Source organism: Protopterus annectens, chromosome 2.part0 (genome assembly GCF_019279795.1).
Source record: "Protopterus annectens isolate FY-2018-M chromosome 2.part0, PAN1.0, whole genome shotgun sequence".
In the NCBI taxonomy this organism is placed as follows: Eukaryota; Metazoa; Chordata; order Ceratodontiformes; family Protopteridae; genus Protopterus; species Protopterus annectens.
The window spans coordinates 1,794,326,100-1,794,350,604 of record NC_056728.1 but is presented as its reverse complement, the minus strand read 5'-3'; the positions used below and the strand labels follow the sequence as shown (position 1 = coordinate 1,794,350,604).

Here is a 24,505-nt window from a genome sequence, read left to right as displayed (position 1 = left end):
GCTGTGATAAACATTTCTGTAGTGTTTTCTGTCTACAAGAGTATAGGCTAGTAGTTTTAGTATTGTTCCACACCCTCCCTCCCTGTTGATGTCTTGCTGTTATACCTGGTGGCTTTGCAGTTACTGTAAATTTGATCTGGGACACTCCTCCCAGTCTAGTGTCATTAGCTCATTCTACCTAATACAGAGAGAACATTCCAGAAGGCCAACCCACTTAGTTTCCTAACCTTGAATTATCTTCTGCTTCTCCTCTCTCCCTTTCCTTTAATCTTCTTTCAGCTGTTCCCGTTAGGGGTCACCGCAGTGGATCATCTGTTTCCATTTCTTCCTGTCCTCTGCATCTTGCTCTGTCACACCAACCACCCGCATGTCCTCTCTCACCACATCCATAAACCTCATCTTAGGCCTTCCTCTTTTCCTGTTACCTGGTAGCTTCATCCTTAGCATCTTTTTCCCAATATACTCAGCATCCCTCCTCAGCACATGTCCAAATCAACATAATCTTGCCTTTCTGACTTTGTCTCCAAACCTTCCAACCTGGGCTGACCTTCTAATATTTCCTAATCCTGTCCACCCTAGTCACACCCAGTGCAAATCTTAACATCTATAACTCTACCACATCCAGCTCTAACTCCTGCCTTTTTGTCAATGCCACTGCCTCCAATCCATATAACATAGCTGGTCTCACTACCCTCTTGTAGACCTTCCCTTTCACTCTTACTGGTACTCATCCATCACAAATCACTCCTGACACTCTTCTCTACCCACTCCATCCTGCCTGTACTCTCTTCTTCACCTCTCTTCCACACTCACCATTACTCTGAACTACTGATCCCAAGTATTTAAACTCATCCACCTTCGCCACCTCTACTCCTAGCATCCTCATCATTCCTCTATCCTCCCTCTCATTCACACACATATATTCTGTCTTAGTCCTGCTGACCTTCATTCCTCTTCTCTCTAGAGCATATCTCCACCTCTCCAGGGACTCCCTCCACCTGTTCCCTACTCTCACTACAGATCACAATGTCATCTGCAAACATAGTCCACGGGGACTCCTGTCTGATCTCATCTGTCAACCTGTCCATCACCATTGCAAATAAAAAAGGGCTCAGAGCTGATCCTTGATGTAATCCCACCTCCACCTTAAATGCATCCGTCACTCCCACCGCGGACAAAAAAAAAACAAAAAACTTTGCTAGAATCTCCCTGTGTTCTGCTTAACTGTAACAAAAAAAATTACGCTTGTTTCCTGCCTTTCCTGTAACTAGTCTAGTCCAGATACAGATTTGCTGTATCCAGGACTGTGTGTAAGCTCTTGAGGCCTCCAAGCCTTTCTGTGCTGGAGGGAAGCTTTCTAGCTTATCAGGTAAGCACTAGGTAGCCTATCTACCACATAAGAAGTGTGGTTCTGGCCCAGAAATTGTAGTTATTGGCCGTTTGGGCAGTTTTTCCATCTCTCTCAACTTTCTGATTTAAAAGCCCACATTTGCACTTGTTTTAATCCTGTAACTAGTCTAGTTCAGATACAGATTCTTAGTTTCAGCACTTGAATTTGCTTATTTGTGTTCAGCACTTGTTCAGAACTTGTTCTAAGCACTAAATAAGCTACAAATTACTACAGTACTCAACCTTCCTCATTACCTAGAGGAAAGCAGTTTTTGTACTCACTTTCCTCACTTGCCTAGAGGAAAATATTTTTTTTATTAGGCAAGTCCAAGGGTCAGCTCCCAGTGTTCTCTCCTGTCTATCTGATGAATCTGGGCATCTTGGGGCAATGTAGCAATTGCCTCATGTACACAGACAACCCTCTCCTCCTACCACCCAACAATACAACCTGTGAGAGATGCACTTATCTAACAAAACTGGAGGTAAAGCTCTCTCCAACCAAGACTGAACTTGACAGTCAAGAGGAGAAGGTAAACACTTACACCACACCACACTCATCACATAGTCCCACTAAACCTACACCACCAAAATCCACTCACAGAAACAAAAACAATTGCGGAGGCTCTCAATAATAATCTGCTCAAGCAACAGAGACCTCCAAAGCAGAAACTCAAGCAACCTCCCCCCCGCCCAGCATAACCCAAATGACACATAGCCCACAGACTCAGTGTGTCACTCAACCACAGCCCATAAGGCAAAACAACGTACCCAACACACTAGTCATAGGTGACTCTATAGTCAGGCACATTGATGTCCCACTCACCAGGCTAAACAAGGAGAAAGTTACTGTCAGCTGCCTGTCGGGTGCCAGGATCCGCCACATAACCCACGCACTCAGGTCACTCCACAAGTACAAATATGACTCTGTCATTGTCCATGTTGGTGTGAATGACCTGAGACGTACCTCCCTGGACTATATGAAAAGAGACATGGAAGAGCTCTCTGATCATGTAGCCCAATCAGGTATGACTCTAACCCTGAGTAGCATCCTGCCATCACCCAAAATGATACTACAGTACAAGGACAAAATGATTGACTTCAAAAATTGGCTAAGCTTCTGGTGTCATTCTAAGGGGATCCAGTATCTTTCTGCCTGGGACAACATGGTCGACAGTCCACAATGCTTTACCAGAGATGGCCTGCACCTGCCACCCCTGGGATTCCGGATACTGGCTAAGGCTCTTGCCGCCCCTATAGTGCTTTTTTTAGGCAACGTTCAAACGACAAATTCACCACCGTAACAGGAACAGGAAAGCAAAAACTGAAGATAATGCTACTCAATACTAGAAGTCTAAATCTCAAAATGCACTCCCTCGAGGCACTCCTTAAAATGGAGAACACGGATATCTGTGCAGTGACTGAGACCTGGTTCAAGGCTCCAGACAGCACCCCTGCATTACCAGGCTATAACTCATACCACACTTTCTGGCCACCTAACCTGGACCGGAACACCAAAGGTGGAGGTGTGTCCATATTCATTAAGGATATCCACACCTCCAGGCTAGTTGCTCAGCATAATGCATCTGAGGTTATCCAAGTGCAACTAACTCTGAGCAAAACTGCAATTCAAATTGTAGCTTGCTAGAGATTCCCCACCATGCCCCAGGATTCCCACTCCTCTTTTACTGATATATTGGAAAATATTAGGGTTCAACCAAACACCCTAATAATGGGCAATTTCACCTACCCCACCATTAACTGGGAAATTACTCATGTACCAACTCCTTCGCTCAAAGCTTTCTGGAATTCATAAATTCCAATGCCCTGGATAAACTTATCCACACCCCCACCAGGGGCAACAATATCCTAGACCTAGTCATTTAAAACATGAATGACCGGTGTTCCACACCTGAAGTCAACTCCTTGTTGGTCAGATCCGACCATAAGCTAATCACCCTAGATATCCACATCCTGCCCCCATCCCCAGTAAGGAAACCACGGTAAAAACTTTCTCCAAAGCCAATTTCATGCTTCTTAAGACAGAAGTGGTGAACTTCATGACACCTATGCAGATGGACAATATAGATACGACTGCTGAATCCTACACAAAAGCACTCTATAAGCACTTACACGAGTGCATAGATCGTGCTATCCCAAACAGAACCAAGATGCTATCCTCCAAAAAAAGGAAGCCAATCTGGTGGTCCCCCTGCCATAAATAAACTCTACAACAGAAGGAAGAAACTGTTGCAAAAGTGTAAAATCCCTAGAGTGGAGCAGCAACCTGGCCAGCCTCAGTAAAAAGCTGAGATCCCTTACAAGATCCTCCAACGCTATCTACAAAAACAAAATCGTCCCTGATTCTAGGGACAACCACAAAGCATTCCATAACTTTGTCAAGGATCTCAATGGCAACACCCAGATCTGCTCTGAGTTACAGCACAACTGCACGAAAATTACAGAACCAACTGATATTGCAAACGTCCTGGCAGACACGTTCACTGCTAACTTTACTCCCCCCCTCTCACCCCCTAAAGGGCCCATATCTATACAGGAAGAATGCAGAGTCCCTGTAATCACAACTATGCACGAAAAAGCTGCACTCTCTAAAGCCAAAAACACAGCATCCATGGGACCAGACAACATCCCAGGCTGCGTTTTATACGAACTTCAGAACGAACTGGCTCCCTAACTAAGCACCATGCTCAGTCATAGCCTCACATCAGGCTTATTACCCACTGAATGGCACACAGCAACAGTTATCCCACTCCACAAAGGGGGAGCCACCACTGATCCCGGGAACTATTGACCTATTAGTCTGACAAGCCTGATCTGTAAAGCCATGGAACGTATCATCATGGAACTCATAAACAAAGACATTGGTAACCTCCAAACTCTGGACCCCACCCAGTTCGGGTTTGTGAAAGGCAGATCATGCCTCCTGAACCTGATCAACTTCTTTGAAGCAGTCACCAAAGCTGTAGACGAGGGTAAGGTGGTTCACACAGCCTATGTTGACCTTGCCAAGGCTTTCAACACCATCCCCCCTTCTGGAATGATAGCTAAATTCACTAAATTAGGTATAAATCCCTACATCACAAGATGGGTTGCCAACTGGCTCAATGACAGAACCCACACTGTAAAAGTTGCAGATTTCAAATCTGACTTCAAACCAGTGACAAGTGGAGTACCACAGGGTTCATTCCTGGGACCTCTCCTGTTTGCTATCTACTTCTCTGAAGTACAGGCTAACACAGAAGGCCTTTGGCTAACAAAGTTCACAGATGACTGCAAACTAGGAGCCATAATTGAGTCCCCAAATGATGTGGACATCCTACCGGAGGGCCTCACTGAGACAGATGCCTGGTGTCAGAGCCATGGCCTCAAGCTCAATGCCAAAAAGTGCATTGTCACCCCCTTTGGAAAAACTCTGTAACTATGAACTACCACATACGCAGCAGTCTACGTAATGCCGAATGTGTGACAAGAGACCTTGGGACCCAGGTGGAGAGTAGTCTCTCCACTGATAATCACATCATCACAGTAGTCAGGAAATCCTTCTACATGGCACACCATCACAAAACGGTTCTCATCCAGAAAAAAAAAGGTCATTGTTCCCCTCTACTCGACACTCATTAGACCCATTATAGAGTACAACAACCCTTTTGTAATATACAAGACATCTGCAGCAGCTGGAAAGGCCACAGAAGTACCTCACTAAGAGGATTACTGGCCTCAAACAAATGCCCTACCCTGACCATCTCAAAAAACTCCAGCTTTACTCTGTAGCAAATCGCCTACTCCGAGGTGATCTCTGCCTAACATATAAAGCTATGTCAAACCCAGAGCTGTTGGACACGTTACACCTAAAGAAATCCCAATCCCTCTGAGCTACATGCTCTACGGACCTAAACCTTGTCACCACAATAAACAGGACATGCTGGAGGGATAGATTCTTATCCCAGAGACTTCCCATACTCTGGAACAAGCTACCCATCCATGTCAAGCAAAGTTCCTCATTAGCACTCTTCAAGAAAAATCTTGAGTGGATGGGAAATAGGAAATACACCCTGGAGATCACTTCTGTGTCTCTGCTCGACAGGGGCACAGGAAAATAACTTTCTTGGGTGGCGTAAAAAGCCAGGGAACCTTGTTGGCTAGGCTTACTTAGGCCCTTGGGCCGATAGCCTAGTACCTACCTATGAACCTATGTACCACAGGACTGTCATATTGTCTGTAATTACTTTTAGGGTTCCTGGCAGGATAGAGGGCTTGAATGTTCGAAGGGCTAACAGCAGGGCTCTCATTTCCTTGATGTTGATGTGGTCTTTTACCCTTAGAGTAGACCATTTTCCTTGTACTGTGAGGTGTTGCTGATTTGTTTGTAACACTGCACCCCAGCCCAGATCTGAAGCATCTGTGGACAGCTGTTGTAGTGCTGCTGGGATATGAAGGTGGGTCCCCAGGTTGGTCTGCATTGCATATATCCACCATTGGATCTCCTTTTTTAGGCACAAGAGTAGTAGAAGTGGGGAATCCAAAGGCTGGGAATGTTGGGTCCATAGTTTTTTTTAACACCCATTGAATTTTGCGCATGTGGAGTCTTGCCAAATGCAGCATGGGTATGAGATGCCATGTGGCCTAACAATCTCAGGAATTCCCAAGTTGTCAGGATGGTTTGGGTAAGGATCTGATTGAAGAACAGAGTTCCTGAATCCTTTGGTCTGGGATGAAGGCCTTCATGCAGTCTGTGCAGAGTCTGCATCCCAGGAAAATCATGTCCTGTGAGGGGGGTCAGGTGAGATTTTTCTACGTTTATCATGAATCCCAGTAAAGAGAGGGTGTTTGACACCTGCTGTAGATGAAGGTGTAGGAGATAGTGGTCTTGATGCAGGATGAGTAGGTCATCTTGGTATGGCTATATTTGTATACCCAGGGTCCTGCAGTGGGCCATGAAGGGGGCTAGACACTTTGTAAACACTCTTGAGGCAGTGGATAGACCAAAAGGCAATGCAGAGAATTAAAAATGACAAGAGCCTACTGAAAATCTGAGGAACTTCTTGTAATCCGGGTGAATGGGGATGTGCAGGTAGGCATCCTTGAGATCTAGAGCTACCATGAATGCTTGGGGGGGGGGCATTAGAGGCAAGAGTAGAGGAAAGGTGATCATTTTGAAACTGGGTACATGGAGGAAGAGGTTGAAAAAGGATAGATCCAGGATAGGTCTCCAAGGACCCTCTTTCCTTGGTACCAGGAACATTCTGGAATAAAAACCTGTGTTCCTTTGAAGGGTGGGCACCAGTTCTATGGTGCCTTAATTTAGAAGTTGATGAATGATGGGGGGGGGCAGGTGGATTTGTTTTTTTGGTGGTTGAGGAATCCCTTGAAAAGGTGGGAGCATCCACCAAGTCATGTAATATCCTCTTTGGATGATGGAGAGGACCCACTGTTCTGTTGTTAATCTCCACCAGGAGGGAAGGGAAAAGGTGAGTCAAAGGGATGAGGGTGTTGCTGGATGCAGAAGGGGTGAGTCACAGTGGAGGAGGCCTGGACTGCTCAGGCTGGCTCCGAAAGGGCGTGGTAGAGGATCTGGAGGGAAATCTGGAAGTAGAAGTTTTCCTCGGCTGTCTACGTCCCTTTGATTATGGTGCTGAATGGAAGGATTGCCTTCTAACAAAGGAGGGTTTCTGAGGATAATTCCTATGATATCTAGGAATAGGGGACACCAGAAGGTGTTTGAGGTTTTGTAACTCTTTACCCTTCTTCTGAAGGGATTTTAGAAGGTCAGCTCAGCAAAGGCTTGTCCGAAAAGGGCCTTACTGTCTAAGGCTGCATCCAGAAGTTTAGTTTGAACATCCATGGGGATGGGCTGTAGCCATACCCAGGAGTAACGTCGAAGCACTGATCCAGAAGCAGCAGCTTTGGATGTAGCTTCCACAGCATATAGCTGCACTTAGAGTGCCTGGTCCTGTGGGATGCTGTGGATAGAAGTGAATTTAGTTGTGTTCTGATGGGGGAGTCTTGAACCTCAGAATGAAAGGTGGAGGCTTTTGAACTGGCGTCAAGTACATACCTTGCCATGTGGGTTTGGTAATTCAGTGCCTTAATGGCCAGAGTGGAGGAGGTATATACCTTTTTATCTGTCCTATCCATAAATTTACTATCAGTCGGATAAAGAGCAGACGAAGGCAGTTGTCTGGATGTCTTATCTTCAGAATCAGCTATAACAGCTGGGTCTGCAGGACAGTTCTTGTAAAGGAACTGTGTGTCTTGGGGGACCCTGTAAAAATGATGAGGTCATTTAGCTGCTGGGGGTTGGGAGTCAGGAGACTGTGACATAGCTAGGAAGACATCCTGAAAAGCAGGCAGTAAGGGAGGCACAGCTGAGGGAGATGGCTGTTTCATCTGCAAAAGGTCAAAGTACCTTTTCTTGGATTCTGAAACCTCAGAGGCCTGCCACTTAAAATGTTCCCTCATGAGGGAAATAGTATCCCTAAAGTTGAATTCTTCCCCTGGGGATTCAGGAGAAATAGAGTCCTCCTCTTCTGGAGTAATGAATTCTTTGGTGGATTCAATTTGTTTCATAGGAGAAGGACTCCTCAGAAGATGAGTAATCTTCCTCAGACACACATGGATTGGTTGAGGAGTGAGAGGAGGGGGAAGTTGCTGTGACTGTAATGCCTGAAAGGCCTTAAACAGACTTTGAGAAAAAGATTCCCAGCCAGGCATCTGTGGTGGTTCAGAGTGCTTGGAGTTCTGTTTTCTTTTCAAGGGGGTTATTGTAGCAGTCAGAAGAGAAGCAGACATCGGCCTAACATGAGTAGGAGGAGCAGGGGCCTCTGAGAATGTGAGCCGTGGTTCCCCTCCACCATCTGGCTCTGATGGCTGAATTACCTCAGCGGATGTACCTTCGGTATCCCGCACCCCTGCTTCCATTAAGGTTCCCGAGCCTGCCTTGGAAACCGTCATCTGAACAGACTCCGGATCATCAATCGCCTCGACAGCCTGATCGGACGCCTGAGGCGCAGCCTGGGATTTGGGCCTCGCTCTTTTTGCCTTCTTCCTTGGCGGCTCATCGGAAGGGCCTACTCCTCCCACCATGCCTAATGCCAAGCATCTAAGTCATTGGTTTTCTAGATACAGATTCAAAGCCGCTAAAGGGCTACGTAGGGTATTGGGGATGAACGACTTACAGATTGAACAGGATGTATGGTCATGGGCCTTGCCTAGACAAAAAACACACTTGTGTGTGTCCTTGTGAGGATTTTCTCTCCCACAAGCACAGTTCCCTTTCCTAGCTGACATGTAAGTCTAACTGTAAGCAAAATAAGTAAGAAAACCCCAACGTGCACTTATCTGTAATGGTCCAAAATGGTCATCAGGTCTTTAACGAACTGGAATGCGGTCATCTAAAGAAACGCTATGCACAAGTGGAACTGGCAAACGGGCGTCCGATGATCACTGCGAAAGAAAAACTCTGATGAGGGTATGTGCAGACGTCACTTTTATACCAAACGTTGGTTTATGGCCCAGGTAACAGACGTCAAACGTACCCTCCTGGACTAAGACTTTGGTATACTGGCCGGACGGTGGCATTGCAAGCAGCAACTCCTTACTGTTATGAATACTGCAACATCAGACTAGAAGGATATCTCCTGTTATATGTGTCTAGTGTGTGTGTGTGTGTATGTGTATATATATATATATATATATATATATATATATATATATATATACACACACACACACACACACACACACACACACACACACACACACTAATGGTGACCTCACAGAGCTTTCCTCTCTACCCAACCTTTTTTTTTTGTGCCTGCTCTGTGAAACATGCTGTGGCCCAACTTATGCTGATGCCCACTTAGAGTACCATTAATGCAGTATTTTAGCAGCTTAAAAGCAATGACTGCATTGCATACAGGAGCAAATTATTACACATATGCATTTAGCTACATCTTTGTTCAAACACAGTGAAGTAATATGCCACTGAAACAGTGCTGTCTTTAATAATATAAATAATATAATAAATGTTGGACGGTGTCTCAAAGCCATTTTTTTGTCTTTCTCTCAAGAGCATGGCATTAAGTCATTAAAGTGGACATACCTTCATCTGTGCTGAAATCCTCCAGTGAAATATCTACTGCAATATCGTCTGCTCTCCCAAAAAACAGCAGCTAACTGCAAGGACATGTTTTTGTTTTTCTAGCCTAGAAACCACAGCCTAAATCATAAACCCAATGAAAACTAGCAAAATGCAGCAAGTTTCAACAAATACAGTTGGGATTCTATTGTCAGAAAACTACAAAATACAATGAATTTATTCTCATGAACATCCAAGTTGAAAAGGTAACACTGCAGAGATACACGCATACAGTTCACAGTCTAAAATGTAGCAAAAGTACACGGTCATCTCCATAAAGTCATATTCTGCTGAAAATAAATGTCATAAAGCTGATGCTGCAATGAAATTTTTACACAAACAGGTTCTGCTGTGAAAGTCCAACACAAAGAAACTACAGATATAACACTGTTCACCAAAACAGGCTGAAATATGCAGTGTTAAGCAGAACTAAGCTGTTTTAGTATGTGGTCTTAGACAAAGTTGAACAGCATTACAGCATTTAGTTCGGAAAAGTAAAGGTTTTTGATCAACAAAACACCAGGTAGCTCCTCATGGAAAGGAACTCCAATTCGCTTGCAGCTGCCCATCAATGAACAAAAACCCAGAGCTAAAAAAAGCATGCAGGCTATAGAGGCTTCGGATCTGCTGAATGCCAAGCAGCTTTCCACAGAGGTAAAAGTGACCAAAATACTCCTTCTCTTCACTCCAAACAAGACCAAGAACCAGGGAAGGCAGGCAAAAACCAGGTGGAAACAAACCGTCAAACAATCCACTTTATAACTAAGTGCTATTACAAGTTTAAAAACACCAATCACAGAGCTCATGTAATGAACATTAAACAAGCCACATTACAACACTTTTGAATAGTTAATTAATGGTGTTAGTAATAAGAACTGTTGCTAAGATATGTGGTGTTGAAAACACAAAACTAATAATAATAATTCCAAACATTTATCTAAATGAAACTTTAAAAGAATGAAACACCTAAGAAATCAATGTTTCAAATATTAAATTATCTAATTTTTAAAACACTTTTGAAAGAAAGATCATTCAACCCTGGTGGCTGGTTGGCATTTAACCTAATTTGCTAGCACAAGTCTTTGTATTCTAGAAGATTTTCGACGTTTACTCTGTCTATAATGGTAAAACAAAATTTATTAAAGTTGTCACAAACCACTGAGCATACCTCTCAACCTCTTAGATCAAGAAATCTAGACAAAGCCATAAATAATGGGGGGACAAAGGCCCAAAAATAGGGACACTTTTTAAATATTGGTCTTACAATCAAAGAAAGTTGATAGAATAACAGGATTTGCATCAGTATGAATTTTCTGACGGGTATGAACTTTGAAACTCAAATATCTGTCATTAATCTCTGACTTTAATGCCCCATAATCTGCCAGAAAACCAGAGTTTATGAGAAAATAAACAAAAATATAAGGCAAAAATCTGGACCTTCTGCAAAAATCTGTACAGTTGAGGGGTATGCCGCTGAGTGTCTGTATAAAGCATTAGTTGTGTTCTTATTTTTAATGTCTCTTATGTGTTCACAATTCTGTCTTTTAATTTTCTCTTAGTCTTATTGACATAAAATGATGTCCCGGAGAAACAGGTGGCTAAATACACTACACTACACCAGTGTGTCACAATTGACATATCCAGGACAACTAATAGTTCTGTGGTATCTGTTTACACTGACACAAGATCAATCATCAATGAATCTGCAAGTTTTGCACGTCCATTTTGCCAGTGTTAGACTTCTGTTATTCCTCATGGTTTAGGCTTAGAAGGGTTTACCAGGGTACTTTACGACACTCACGATTTTCACGACGACATTTATGTGTTTTTCAAGGGTGAAAAATTTCACCAAAGGACAGGAGTAGTTATTGGTGCAAAATGTGCTCCAGTATTTGCTAACATCGTTCTGGTAGCATGGGAAAAGGAAGTTGTGTTCAGCTCCCCTTTTGCAACTATAGCCAAGCCTATACTTGATTTCTAAATGACATCCTTATTTTATGGCATGGGAGTGAGCTAAAACTGGATTACTTTGTTATTCATTCTGGCCTGCGGTAAGACAGATTTTTTTAGATGTCATCCTTTACAAAGACACTGAGAACATGAGGTACTTTTTCACCATCTTCAGGAAAGAAACATTTTTAATGATTATTTATACTTTACTAGTTGTCACCTGTATTTTCAGAAAAAAAGCATTATTAAAGGTCAGTTAGTACAACTTTCAAGGCTGATCACGGATGACACTATATTTGATGAGGAGGTGAAGACGTTTATTGAAATGTTCAAAGAAAGAGGTTATCCACACACCTTCCTCAAATATTTAAAAGGATTAACTTTTTAGGGAAGGAAGGAAAAGTATGTATCCATTTTGGGAACTCAGCCAAAATATCTATCTAACACTGACACCCCTAGAAAACCAGACATTTTAAAAACTGGAGCAATGGTAATTCCCTAAAATAGGGATGCCTTTAAGATGCGAAGAGTTTTAACCTCCAACTGGAACTTGATTTTTACCCAAGAAATGACGAGGAGGTTGTTTTTTTAGTAGAGGTAAGAATCTAAATGAATTGGTGGAGGCTGAACCCACAAAGAACTGTGACTGTTACAGGTCTAAGATAGCAAAATGCGGGAGATGTACAACTTGCAGGTTCATTAATGGCAGAGCTTATGTCAGTTTAAACAGCCGCCACAGAAGTATTAGTTGTTCTGCACATGTCAATTGCGACTCTCAGAGGGTAGTGCATTTAGACTCCTATGTCTCCTATACATAATGTTAGTAACAGTAAGAGAAAATTAAAAGACAGAATTTGTGAGCACATAAGAGACATTAAAAATAGGAAAACAACTTATGCTTTATACAGAGACACAGTGGTTTGTGACAACTTTAATAAATTTCTTTTTACCATTATACACAGAGTAATTCCAAACCCCAGAAGTGGTAACATGGAAAATCTCCCAGAATACAAAGACTTATACTGGCAAATTAGGTTAAATGCCAGTCAACCACCGGGTTGAATGATAATCTATCTTTAAAAAGTGTTTTAAAAATGAGATATTTTAATATCTGAAACACTGATTTCTTAGGTGTTTAAATCTTTTAAAGTTTAATTTAGATTAATTTTTGGAATAATTATTATTATTTTTACTTGTGTTTTCAATACCACATATCTTAGCAACAGTTCTTACGCTAATAGATTTCATTAATTGTTCAAAAATGTTGTAATGTGACTTGCTTAGTATTTACTACATGTGCTCTGTGAGTGGTGGTTTTAAACTTTAAATAGCCGTCCTATCTCATTATCACATTTTACGCTGATGAATTCCCGTGTCTAAATTTAATAGAAGAAAGCGGTTAGTAATAAAGTGGATTGTTTGACAGTTTGTTCTGCCTGGTTCTGCCCCAGTTCTTAGTCTTGTTTGGAGCTTTCCATAGAAAACCATTATGTTGCAAACAGCTAGAACTCAAAGAACCAGAACATAAAACTAAAGCTGGTATTAAAGTAGTCACAATCAGAAAGCAGCACAGACATTCAAAATAGCTCATCCACTATCCCGGATACAAATAATGAATGCATAGTAAATTAGAAGTAAAAAAAAATAATTCTGTAGAAATTCTAATAATCACTAACCCTCCATTACATTCAAGAGAAAAAAATCTATTTAGTATCTTGCAGTACCTGCAGAGATGCCCTCATCATGAAGTCTTATAGAAGTAGAAACATTTAGGATTTAACTAATGCATACACCGAAGATGTAGTTACTGATTTTTTTTTACCACCAGCTAGTGACTGTTCTAGAGGAAACCGGACTGTACATAAAAGTGATTTGTTGATATACATCATGACATTTGATGAGTCAATTATACAGGCTTTACAAAATTAAAAACTGAAAAATACTCTAACAAAGTTGCTAAATTCACAGCAAATACCCCTTTTTTCATAACCCACCACTGTATTAGCACTAAAAAGCTTAAATTGGTTAGAACTGCCTCATCAACTAACATATACACACACCTATAAAAATTACCCAGCATCCACCTGCCTGTTCAGCATAAAAAAAAAAAATTCTACACAGCTATGTTCTAAGTTGATCTAGTGACCAAAAATTCCTGTCTACAAACCTACCAAATCTACTGGACATTGTCTATATTCGTACAAGGCTGCTAAAGCCTGGAACTCCTTACCTGTATCTATCAGATCAATACCCTTCCATCTTTCAAAACCACTCTGAAAGGCTTCCTAACTAAAATCTGGCTATGTTCTTGCTCCAAACCAGGATAAACTATATCCCTAAATGTGAAGTACCACCTTTTCATTCCTTATACTACCTTATTCTCCCTTCTTCACTTACTTCCTTTCTTCTATCAAATTCTCCTCCCGGACTCTCTCTCTCTCTAAATATATCATAAGCCTGCTTTTTCCCCTCACTTAATATTGCAATTCCTGTTTGTATTAGACTAACACCTTTAATTTCTCTACAAACTGTCTAAAATTTCTCTAAATATTAAATACTGTCATATAACTTGTACCGATTTTTCAAGCAATGTTTTTATATTGTGTTTAATTTGTTGTAATTATTTAAACTGCAGAGGTTTTTGTTTTATTTTTGAAGACTGTAAAATTACTGTTCTTAAAATGTTTTGTAATTGGAGCTGACCTTCCAGAACCTCTGCTAAAAATGGACTTCGACCCGGTTGGACTTTCCCGGTAATCAAAGGTCAATAAATAAATAAGTTTTGCAATGTATTTTTCTGCTTATCCTTCTTTATGCTTTTGGATTTTTTTTAATGAAAAGCTTCATAAACGTATTAAACCATGGCCCCAAAATTTTAGCATTTCTTGTGACATTTCCATAAAGTACTGTGCACTGTGTCCTTAGACTTTAAATGAGCACCTTCATGCTTGCATGGTGGTGATCTCATTTAAGTCTATGGAAGCAATACATGCTTTTCCAACACTGACATTACTGAGAATAGAGTTCCCTGTTTTTTTTTCAGTGATGTCAGCATGGTGCATGTATATTTTAAAAGTATTTTTCTAAATGAAGAAGCCAAAAATATTCAATGATGAGGGAAAACTGTGCATTAATTTATGCACAGCATGTTGTGGTACTAGGTATGGTAAGTATACAGACATCAGCAAATCAATTTAAGTTAATAACATTCTCATTAGGTCGTTTTCTTAACACTGGATCTGCTAAAAGTAAAAGCTTCAAATTACTTTAAATTAGTGGCAGTAACTCTTTTACAAAGCTGTAAAGCAACACATGTACAAAGCATATGCAGGACTTTGTGGTCTCTGAAACTCGCAAACATTGCATACTGCTGTGCAAATTAAACAGAATCAAGTTCTACAGAAACAAACTGTTGCTGTTATTTATTCACGTGCATAAATTACAACAGGACAATGCAACCCAAATGCATTCACTACAGTAATCATGACACTGTCATCAAAATAAAAAACAGAATGCTCCAGTGCAATAGGATCATAGGAAGTTGCTAGGCTAATGGCCCGAGGGCTCTTAGAAGCTTCGCCAAATTCACCTTTGTTACCACAATCAGCACCTACTACCCCAGTCCAAGAGGGGCACAGGCGGAACACCCGGGGTGAATTTACAGTTACCCATCCAATCGTCCAGACTGTGTTTGAAGTGGGCCAATGAAGTTCTCTGTTTGATGTGAAGTGGGAGTCTATTCCAAAGGTGTGGTAACCTCTGGGAGACAAATCTGTCCCTAGAGCAGGTTCTATTGATGTCGCATACCAGGTGTAGGTCCTTAGAGCGAGTAACCAGTGTGCCATTTGACTTGCGGATGTGGAGCATTTCCAATAAAGCAGGGCCAGAGATCACCATATATGCAAGGCAGAGATTACCCCTGAGTAGTCTGTATGAAACAGAATAAAGTTACAGTGATTTCAGACAATCCACACAAAACAGCTGCTGAAAACCTTGAATTTTCCTTGCGAGGAACCTTTGTGGTCTCTCCAATTGCTGCAGGTGTTTGGAAAGGTACATACCAAAAGGGACACTGCACACAATTATTGGCCTAATGAGTGAAGAGTACAGGGAGGTGAAAACTTCTTTTCTCGAGGCAATGCCCTTACCTATGAAATGAGCCATACAGAATGCACTTCTTACCATTGCGGAAACATGGTGATCAAAGGCAAGGCTGCTGTCAACCTGAGTGCCCACATCTCTCACCACTGAGTGTGTATTTAGGGTACTGCCACTGATGTGGTAATTTGCAGGATCATCGCTCTTTCCGAAAGGGATACAGCTGCATCGAGTTTGAGGCTATGACTTTGGCACCAGTCATTTGCTTGCGTAACAACTTGTTGATATTGTTTGGAGATTCTATGACTGCATCCAGTTTGCAGTGTCAGCCGCAGTACCTTGGTTTTAGTTTGTACTTCAGAGAAATAGACTCCAAACAGTAGAGGTCCCAGGACCGATCCCTGTGTAAAATCACCGATTAGGGGTCTGCTGTTGGAGTTGGAACGCATACAGTCAAAACAGGGGAATTCATCAGTGAGCCAGTTCGCAACCCACCTTACAATACAAAAGTTGATACCTAGGTGGGAGAGTATATGCACAGACTTCCCCTCATCCAGAGCCCTGGTGACTGTCTCGAATAAGTCCACCAGGTTTAATAGGCATGATCGCCCCTTGACAAATCCAAACTGAGTAGAATCTAGTGTTTGAAGATTACCTATATCTCTGTTGACAACGTCCATGATTATTCTCTCCATGGCCTTGCAGATAAGGCTAGTCAGGCTAATAGGTCTGTAGTTCCTGGGGTTAGTAGAAACACCACCTTTGTGCAAGGGGATAACTGTTGCGGTTTTCAATTCAAATGAAGCCATTGCTTAGGACTGTGATTGAAAACAGTACCCAATGGTGTTGCTAACTGTTGTTTGAGCCCATGTATTACACAGCCTGGGATGTTATCAGGTCCCACTGATGCAATGTTTTTGGCCTTAGAGAGGGTGTTTACCACCTGCTCTTTAGAGATACAATGTAGGGGACAGCTGGTAGGGGATGTCAAGAGGTACATGTGGCAGGGACAGGGGAGTGAAGTTTTCACCAAACCTGTCAGTTAACAGGTTACTTATGTCGATCAGCTTGGTAAATGTGTTACCATTAACTACCAGTTCGGGGCAAATCTAGGCCTTGCCTTTTAGGTTATGGATGTAACTAAAGAACACCTTATGGTTGTTCTTTGTTGAGGAAGCTAACTTGGACTCAAAGTTTGCCTTGGAGGACTTCACAAGAAATCTTATTTGCTTATTTAAGCTGAGGAGGGAATGTATCCAGTTTAAAGCCTGCTCCTTCTTACTGTTAGACAGCAATTTGTTCCTTTTATTGTGAAGCCTGTTAATGGTGACTCTCCAACAGGCAGGTTTGCTCTTCCTTGAAGAGCTTGTTTTAGTCTTAACAGGTACTGCAGAGTCAATGCAGTTATACAGTTGCTTGTACAGGGCATTGTTGTAGAGCTCGGCACAGTTCTGAAGGGAATTGCAGTGAAGCTATTTATACCATCCTGCAAGAGGTTATAATTTGCTTTGGAGAAGTTTTTTTAGTCTACCTGCTGCTGGGGGGGGGGGGGGTGTCAGGTGTGACAGTTACTTCAAATGAGACTGATTTGTGGTCAGATCTCACCAGGGACGAACTCAGAGTGGGGCTGCTACACTGATCTCCCATATTTGTAAGGATCAGATCCAGGATGTTGGCACCCATAGTGGGGGTGTCAACCAGCTAGTCCATGGCACTGGAGTTGACAAAGTTGAGGAACCTTTGGGCAGGTGAGTTTGAGCACAACTAATTCACCCAGTCAATGCTAGGGTAGTTAAAGTCGCCCAAAACCATGGTGTTCGGATGTATCTCAAGTTGATCCAAACAGGCAGAGTTGGTGCCCTGATTCATGGAGGGGGTTCTGTAGCTGGCAATGACTTGAATAGGTGTCTTACCAACAGTTAATTGCACCTGAAGTATCTCTAGGTCATCGTACTGTTTAACTAATCTAGATGTGTATTTATCTTTCATGAATATTGATACACTGCCTCCTTTAGTCTTCTTGCCTTCGGTTTCTGGTCTGAACGTGTGGAAGGAGGTGTAAACCAGTATGACTGGGATGCTCTCCACAGCCTTGAACCAGGTATCCATGATTGCACAAACGTCTGCATCCTCCAGGGACAGGACTGCTTCTCCCAGTGAGTGCAGTTCCATGTTAAGACTGCTAGTGTTTAGCAGCATCACCTTGAGGCTGCTTTTGGTTGGTTGGTATTTTTACGTCGGGGGGTTTTGTCCTTGGAACACTGCTTAAAAAAGGCATTATGGGGGGGTGGCAAGAGCCTTAGCCAGTAGCCGAAATCCCAGGGGTGACAGATGAAGACCATCTCTGGTAAAGCATTGAGGTCTGTAATCATGTCATCCTAGGCTGACAGACACTGGATCCCCTTAGAATGACACCAAAAACTAAGCCAATTATTGAAGTCAATCATTTTCTGTTTGCACTGAAGCATCACTCTAGGTGAAGGTAAAATGCTGCTTAAGACTAAGGCCATAATTGCCTGAGACACATAATCCAAGAGCTCAGTCATGTCTCCCTTCACATAGTTCAGAGATGTATGTCTCAAGTCGTTCACACCAATATGGACTGTGATGGAGTCAAAACAGTACCTGTTTTTGAGAGACCTGAGTACATGTGTGACATGGCAGATACTGGCACCTGACAGACAGCTGTCTGTGACCTTTTCGTTATCCAGCCTGGTGAGAGGGACATCTGCATGTCTCGTAATGGAAGTCACCTATAATTAATTTTAGGTTTAGTGTTTAGCCTTATGGGCTTGACAGGTGAGACACTGGTACATGAGCTATTGTATGTACTGTGTTCTGCAAAGGAAGTAATATGTGCAGTGTGCTTGTGTTAGGGAGGTCTCTGGTGTTTAGGCAAGTTTCTGTCAAGGACTTCCACATATGTAGGTATATGTGATGTGGGTTTGAGTGGAGTAGGCGGCGAGCTGTGCATGCTGACAACCCGCTCAGTGTCAGATGTACTAACTGGCATGTGAAAGAGCACAGATTCAAGGTCTTTAATACAGTTGCATCTCTCACATATTAAGTTTGTGTAGGCTAGAAGTAGGGGGTTGACTGTGTACATGAGGCAATTGCTACACTGCCTCAAGATGTCCATGTCGACCAAGCTGACTGGAGAAATTGTGGGAAGTTGTCCATCCATAGCACTATGTAAATTTATATGGTCAGAAACGGGAATATGGTAGGAAAAGGGGTCATATGTAGGAATAACTAGTGGGTGAGATGTGTTAGTACCTCAGAAGCTAGGCTTAGTTCTACACTAGTCAGTAGAGCAGAGCCTCAGAAAAGCTCCTCAGGCTGTTATCACAATGGGTGCTTACACAGCTTTACTAGTAAGGCCTTTTTGCTCAAAATGTGCTAAAAATGAGGACTGCGCTAATGGGATACAGCTGTATCTAAGGGAAAAATTGTTGAAATTATCCGTCCGGCTACAGCACACAAGAAGTGGTGAACTTCATGACACCCATGCAGATGGACAATACAGTTACAACTGCTGAATCCTACACAAATGCACTCTATAAGTACTTACACAAGTGCATGGATCATGCTATCCCAAACAGAACCAAAACACTATCCTCCAAAAAAAGGAAGCCAATCTGGTGGTCCCCTGCCATAAACAAACTGTACAACAGAAGGAAGAAACTGTTGCAAAAGAGAGTAAAATCCCATGAGTGGAGGAGCTCCCTGGTCAGCCTCAGTAAGAAGCTAAGATCCCCTATAAGATCCTCCAAAGCTAGCTACAAAAACAAAATAGCCTCTAATTCTACAGACAACCACAAAGTATTCTATAGCTATGTCAAGAATCTCAATGGCAAAACCCAGATCTGCTCTGAGTTACAGAACAACGGCATGAAAATTACAGAACCAGCTGATATTGCCAACATCCTGGCAGATAGGTTCAGTGCTAACTTTACCCCCCCACCCCCTAAAGGGCCCATATCTATACAGGAAGAATGCAGAGTCCCTGTAATCACAACTATGCAGGTAAAAGCTGCACTCTCTAAAGCCAGAAACACAGCATCCATGGGACCAGACAACATCCCAGGCTGCGTTTTACATGAACTTCAGAACGAACTGGCTCCCCACTTAAGCACCATGTTCAATAATAGCCTCGCATCAGGCTCTGTGCCCACTGAATGGCGCACAGCAACAGTTATCCCATTCCACAAAGGGGGAGCCACCACTGATCCTGGGAACTATCGACCTATTAGCCTGATGAGCCTGGTCTGCAAGGCCATAGAACGTATCATCATGGACCTCAAACAAAGACATTGGTAACCTCTAAACTCTGGATCCTACCCAGTTCGATTTTGGCAAAGGCAGATCATGCCTCCTGAACCTGATCAACGTCTTTGAGGCAGTAACCAAAGTCGTAGATGAGGGCAAGGTGGTTCACACAGCCTACCTTGATCTCACCAAGGCTTTCAACACCATCCCCCATTCTGGAATTATAGCTAAACACACTAAACTAGGTATAAATCCCTACGTCACAAGATGGGTTTGCCAACTGGCTCACTGACAGAACCCACACTGTAAAAGTTGCAGGCTCCAAATCTGACCTCAAAGCAGTGACAAGTGGAGTACCCCAAAGGTTCCGTCCTGGGACCTCTCCTGTTTGCTATCTACGTCTCCGAAGTACAGGCTAATACAGAAGGCCTCTGGCTAACAAAGTTCACAGATGACTGCAAACTAGGAGCCTTAGTCAAGTCCCCAAATGATGTGGACATCCTCCCGAAGGGCCTCGCTGAGACAGATGTCTGGTGTCAGAGCCATGGCCTCAAGCTCAATGCCAAAAAGTGTAGCGTCATCCCCTTTGGTAAAAACTCTGTACCCATGAACTACCACATAGGCAGCAATCTACTTAACACCAAACGTGTGATAAGAGACCTTGGGACCCAGGTGGACAGTAGTCTCTCCTTTGAAAGTCACAATGCCATAGTAATCAGGAAGTCCTTCTGCATGGCACACCTCATCATAAAAGGGTTCTCATCCAGGAAAAAAAGAGGTCATTGTTCCCCTCTACTCGACAGTCATTAGACCCATTATAAAGTACAATGCCCCTTTTGGAATGTACCTCACAAGAAATCTGCAGCAGCTGGAAAGGCCACAGAAGTACCTCACAAAGAGGATTACTGGCCTCAATCAAATGCCCTAAACTGACCATCTCAAAAAACTCCAGCTTTACTCCATAGCATATCGCCTACTCCGAGGTGATCTCTGCCTAACATATAAAGCTATGTCAAACCCAGAGCTGCTGGACATGCTACACCTAAAGAAATCCCAATCCCTCAGCTACACTCTAGGGACCTAAACCTTGTCACCACAATAAACAGGACATGCTGGAGGGATAGATTCCTGTCCCAGAGACTTCCCATACTCTGGAACAGGCTACCCATCTATGTCAAGCAAAGTTCTTCATTAGCACTCTCCAAGGAAAATATTGATGAGTGGATGGGACATAGGAAATACACCCCGGGGATCACTTCTGTGTCTCCGCTCGACAGTGGCACAGGAAAATAACTTTCTTGGGTGGCGTAAGCCAGGAAATCTTCTTGGCTAGGCTTACATAGGCCCTTGGGCCGATAGCCTAGTACCTACCTATGAACCGCACGGCAGTGCGCGGTGCTGAGCGATGCGCAAACAGAAACCCACTTACAGGTGGGGCTTAAATACCAGAAGGTTAAAACCTAAAAAAAAAAAAAAAACTCGAAAAAAGTTCAAAAGAACCAATGAGGTGCTTACTCCAAGCCCTAGACTAGACAACCTTTACCAGCCAGGTACTAATCAGCACAATCCTTTCACTAGAGTGCAGAAGGGCCCTTTCCAATGCAAAATGGCCTGGAAAATGTACTCAGAACAAACAATCAAACAGGCCCAGATGCAGCAAACCTGTATATGGACTACACCACAGCTACCAGCTACATTATTTTAGGCTGAAAACACTAAAGAAGTATTTACCACAGTAGAGCATATGTGAAACACTAAATACATGTTTAAACAGTAAAAAAGGGCAAGGAGGCTCTAAAGAATGTTTTTAAATACAAACAATTTAGTTATACAATACACTCCTTAAGGGGAAATCAGAACAAACATATGCTTTACAAACAGAGAAAATTTCTAGTAAACACTTTAGAAACAGTGAAAATAGCAAAAAGCTTTGCAAACAGTTAAAACAGTAAAAAAAAGCGATTTAACAGGCCCAGCAGGGCAGACAATTGCAGTAAAACAGTGCAAATTTGTTTATAGTAATGAAATGCAGTAAAAAAGTAGGCAGCAGACAAAAAAGTGCAATAAATAGTAAAAAATAAGCAATAAATAGCATAAATAATCAAGAAAACAGACAACTTATGTTTTTTTAGGAAGCTCAGAGGCCTCTAGTTGTCTGATATCTCAGCACAGGATTGTGGCTGGTAGCCCTTCTCAGTTCAGCTCAGTATGAACAATCAAAATGCAGTAATAACCCTACATACCATTACACAAATAAATAAATAATAATGCCATAAAATAATTACAAGTATCTTTAACGTCAAATAAGGTTTTATGGTGCAGACATCCAGAAATGTTATCAGATGTGGTACGTTAAACAAATTAAAAATAAAACACACAAAATGTCAGCAATAATTTAAGTGGAAATGCAGTATTTACTCACTGGGGCTTCACCTTTGTGGTGTAATTGTGGTATTTATGGAAAAACACTTTATAATACAAACCCCATAGTTGATTACTGCGTAATTAACTCGTCGTTCTCCAGCACATTACTGATGTGCATGTGACCTTAAGTGTTCTTTATACAACATCCAAATTACTACTTAAAAGCACTGTATACAATGGCTATTATACAACAAGGTGCTACTTTACCAGTTGTACACAACTATGGGTGGTTCACTAAGCCATCACAATATATGTGTTCATATTGTTGCTAAAATATATACACGCTTGTTCATGTTTGTTTTCCCACACAGACGTCTAACACACTGTAACCAACAAGTAGCACAACCCACCTTCAGGTCTACAAGAACAAAACAACTTCACATTTTAAGTCTGTCAAATTCAAATGATAATCTGAGCATTTCTAGCTGCTGAAAAGACAAGTACATTCAGATGATGTGGCCATTCATGAACATATCTTGAGTCACTTTTTTACTGTCTAAAAGAAAATAATTTACTTAGTGGTAAGTTTAATTTAGTAAATATAAGGTTTACTAATTTTTAGTCTCTGAATTGTATAGGCATAATGACAAAGCTTAACTTGTTAAACTAAACGCGTAGTTGTTAATGCACCTATTAAAACCTACTGCATTTTCAAACAAATACAATGAAATTTACACCTCTGCTATACTGGTGTGTCGGTAATCCAGACAAATGTTCAACAGGCATTGAGGAATTACTGCTCCCCCAGTCTGTATCACGCAATTTCCTAAATAAAGCTAAAAACTGTCATTTTATGTAATAAGAATGTCACATTTTTGCAAATGTGATACAGTATATGCCAGATTTTTAATAAAGGTAGAATCATATATAATTATAAGCAATAAATAATTTGCTGCAGTAAGAAAGTTAGCCACTAATGTTTAGAGAATGGTGCACCAGTATACTTTCTTTCAAAGCCTTTTACTAAAAATGAAGTCATCACTACAAGTGTTATAAAAAAAAAACAGAGGTCTGCTATAATCAGTAACCATTGGACCAAAATAAGCTAACACTGCATGTCTTGTTTATGTAAATTCATTGCATTCAATAAAGCAAGAATATACAATGTGGGAATGACAGTAACCATACAAAGCACAATGGCTCTAACTGGTGAACAATTATAAAAATGAAGTAATTCTTACCATTTTTCTCCCAGTGTGTAGCAGCTTTTGGATTAATCATATTAACTTACAGCTCAGTGGCTCTGCTCCTATGCAACTCTTCCATTGCAAATTCACCTACTGCATCATTGTCTAGGCTTCTTCCGCACAGATGAAGGCTTTGCTATGAGACTATAGCCTTTTAGTGCCTGTTGTTCTGTTGCTAAGAGACATTCAGTTTCCAGCTCTCACCATCTGGAATATGTGCTGTTTTTAATATTCAGAATCCTCTCATAATCTGGCCACCTTATCTGCTGATGATTATCAACAATGTTGTCCTTCAAAAAGTACAGCAACAACTGTATGAGTAGGTAACCAGGAACATAAAATGTTATCTGCAGTACACGGAGAAACTGAAGCCCACAAATCCGTATACTACAGCCTGTTAAACAAACCAAAAAAAAACACAATTTATGTAACTTATAGATATTGCTTGTAAACCTCAATGTAAAGTTAACATAGAATCTCAACAAAACCTGTGAAAATCATTTTCACAAAGCTAGTTTATTTAAAACAAATGAATACAACTTTTATTCAAGACTTGTGCAGTACATAAATAAGGTACATATATAGGTAAAATAATTTCCAGAAGTGGTCTTAAAGCAATTCTGTTGAAAAATGCTTCACAAAAATGTACCATATGTAGAAAACAAAAGTTATTAAAACACTACTATAACTAATACAACAGAAAGTACAGTTGTGTACCTACCATAAATGTAGATGTTCGAGTGTATTCACTGTTGCAGTCATTACACTTGGGTTATCCTTATCCTGCTGGCAGGCAACCCGCAGTCGGCCCGAGTTCCAAAGTCTTGGTCCGGCATCGGTTGCGGTCGCCTCTTCCCTGACGTCAGTGTGCCAGGGGTATAAAAGTTGCAACCGACGCCATTTTCTTCAGTTTTTCTTGCCCCAGATGTCAGGTGCCCCCAGATAGGAAGGCTGAAAAGATAAAAATATGCCATAAAACCATGCATATGTTACTATAAACATTTCCTTCATCTACAAGCAAATACACCACATA

The 24,505-nt window shown here is 41.7% G+C and overlaps 1 protein-coding gene across 2 annotated transcripts in view; it reads right to left on the bottom strand.

Annotated features, from left to right (window-relative positions):
- Positions 1-23,860, bottom strand: part of ATP13A2 (ATPase cation transporting 13A2) — a 2,158,003-nt gene extending 2,134,143 nt beyond the window's left edge. For both annotated transcript variants that reach the window (XM_044061825.1, XM_044061827.1), the window contains exon 1: positions 23,467-23,860. In XM_044061825.1, coding sequence (XP_043917760.1) covers positions 23,467-23,506 — 40 coding nt within the window. In that variant the 5' untranslated portion in view covers positions 23,507-23,860. The remainder of the gene's footprint in view (positions 1-23,466) is intronic.
- Between the last annotated feature and the right edge of the window lie 645 nt (positions 23,861-24,505).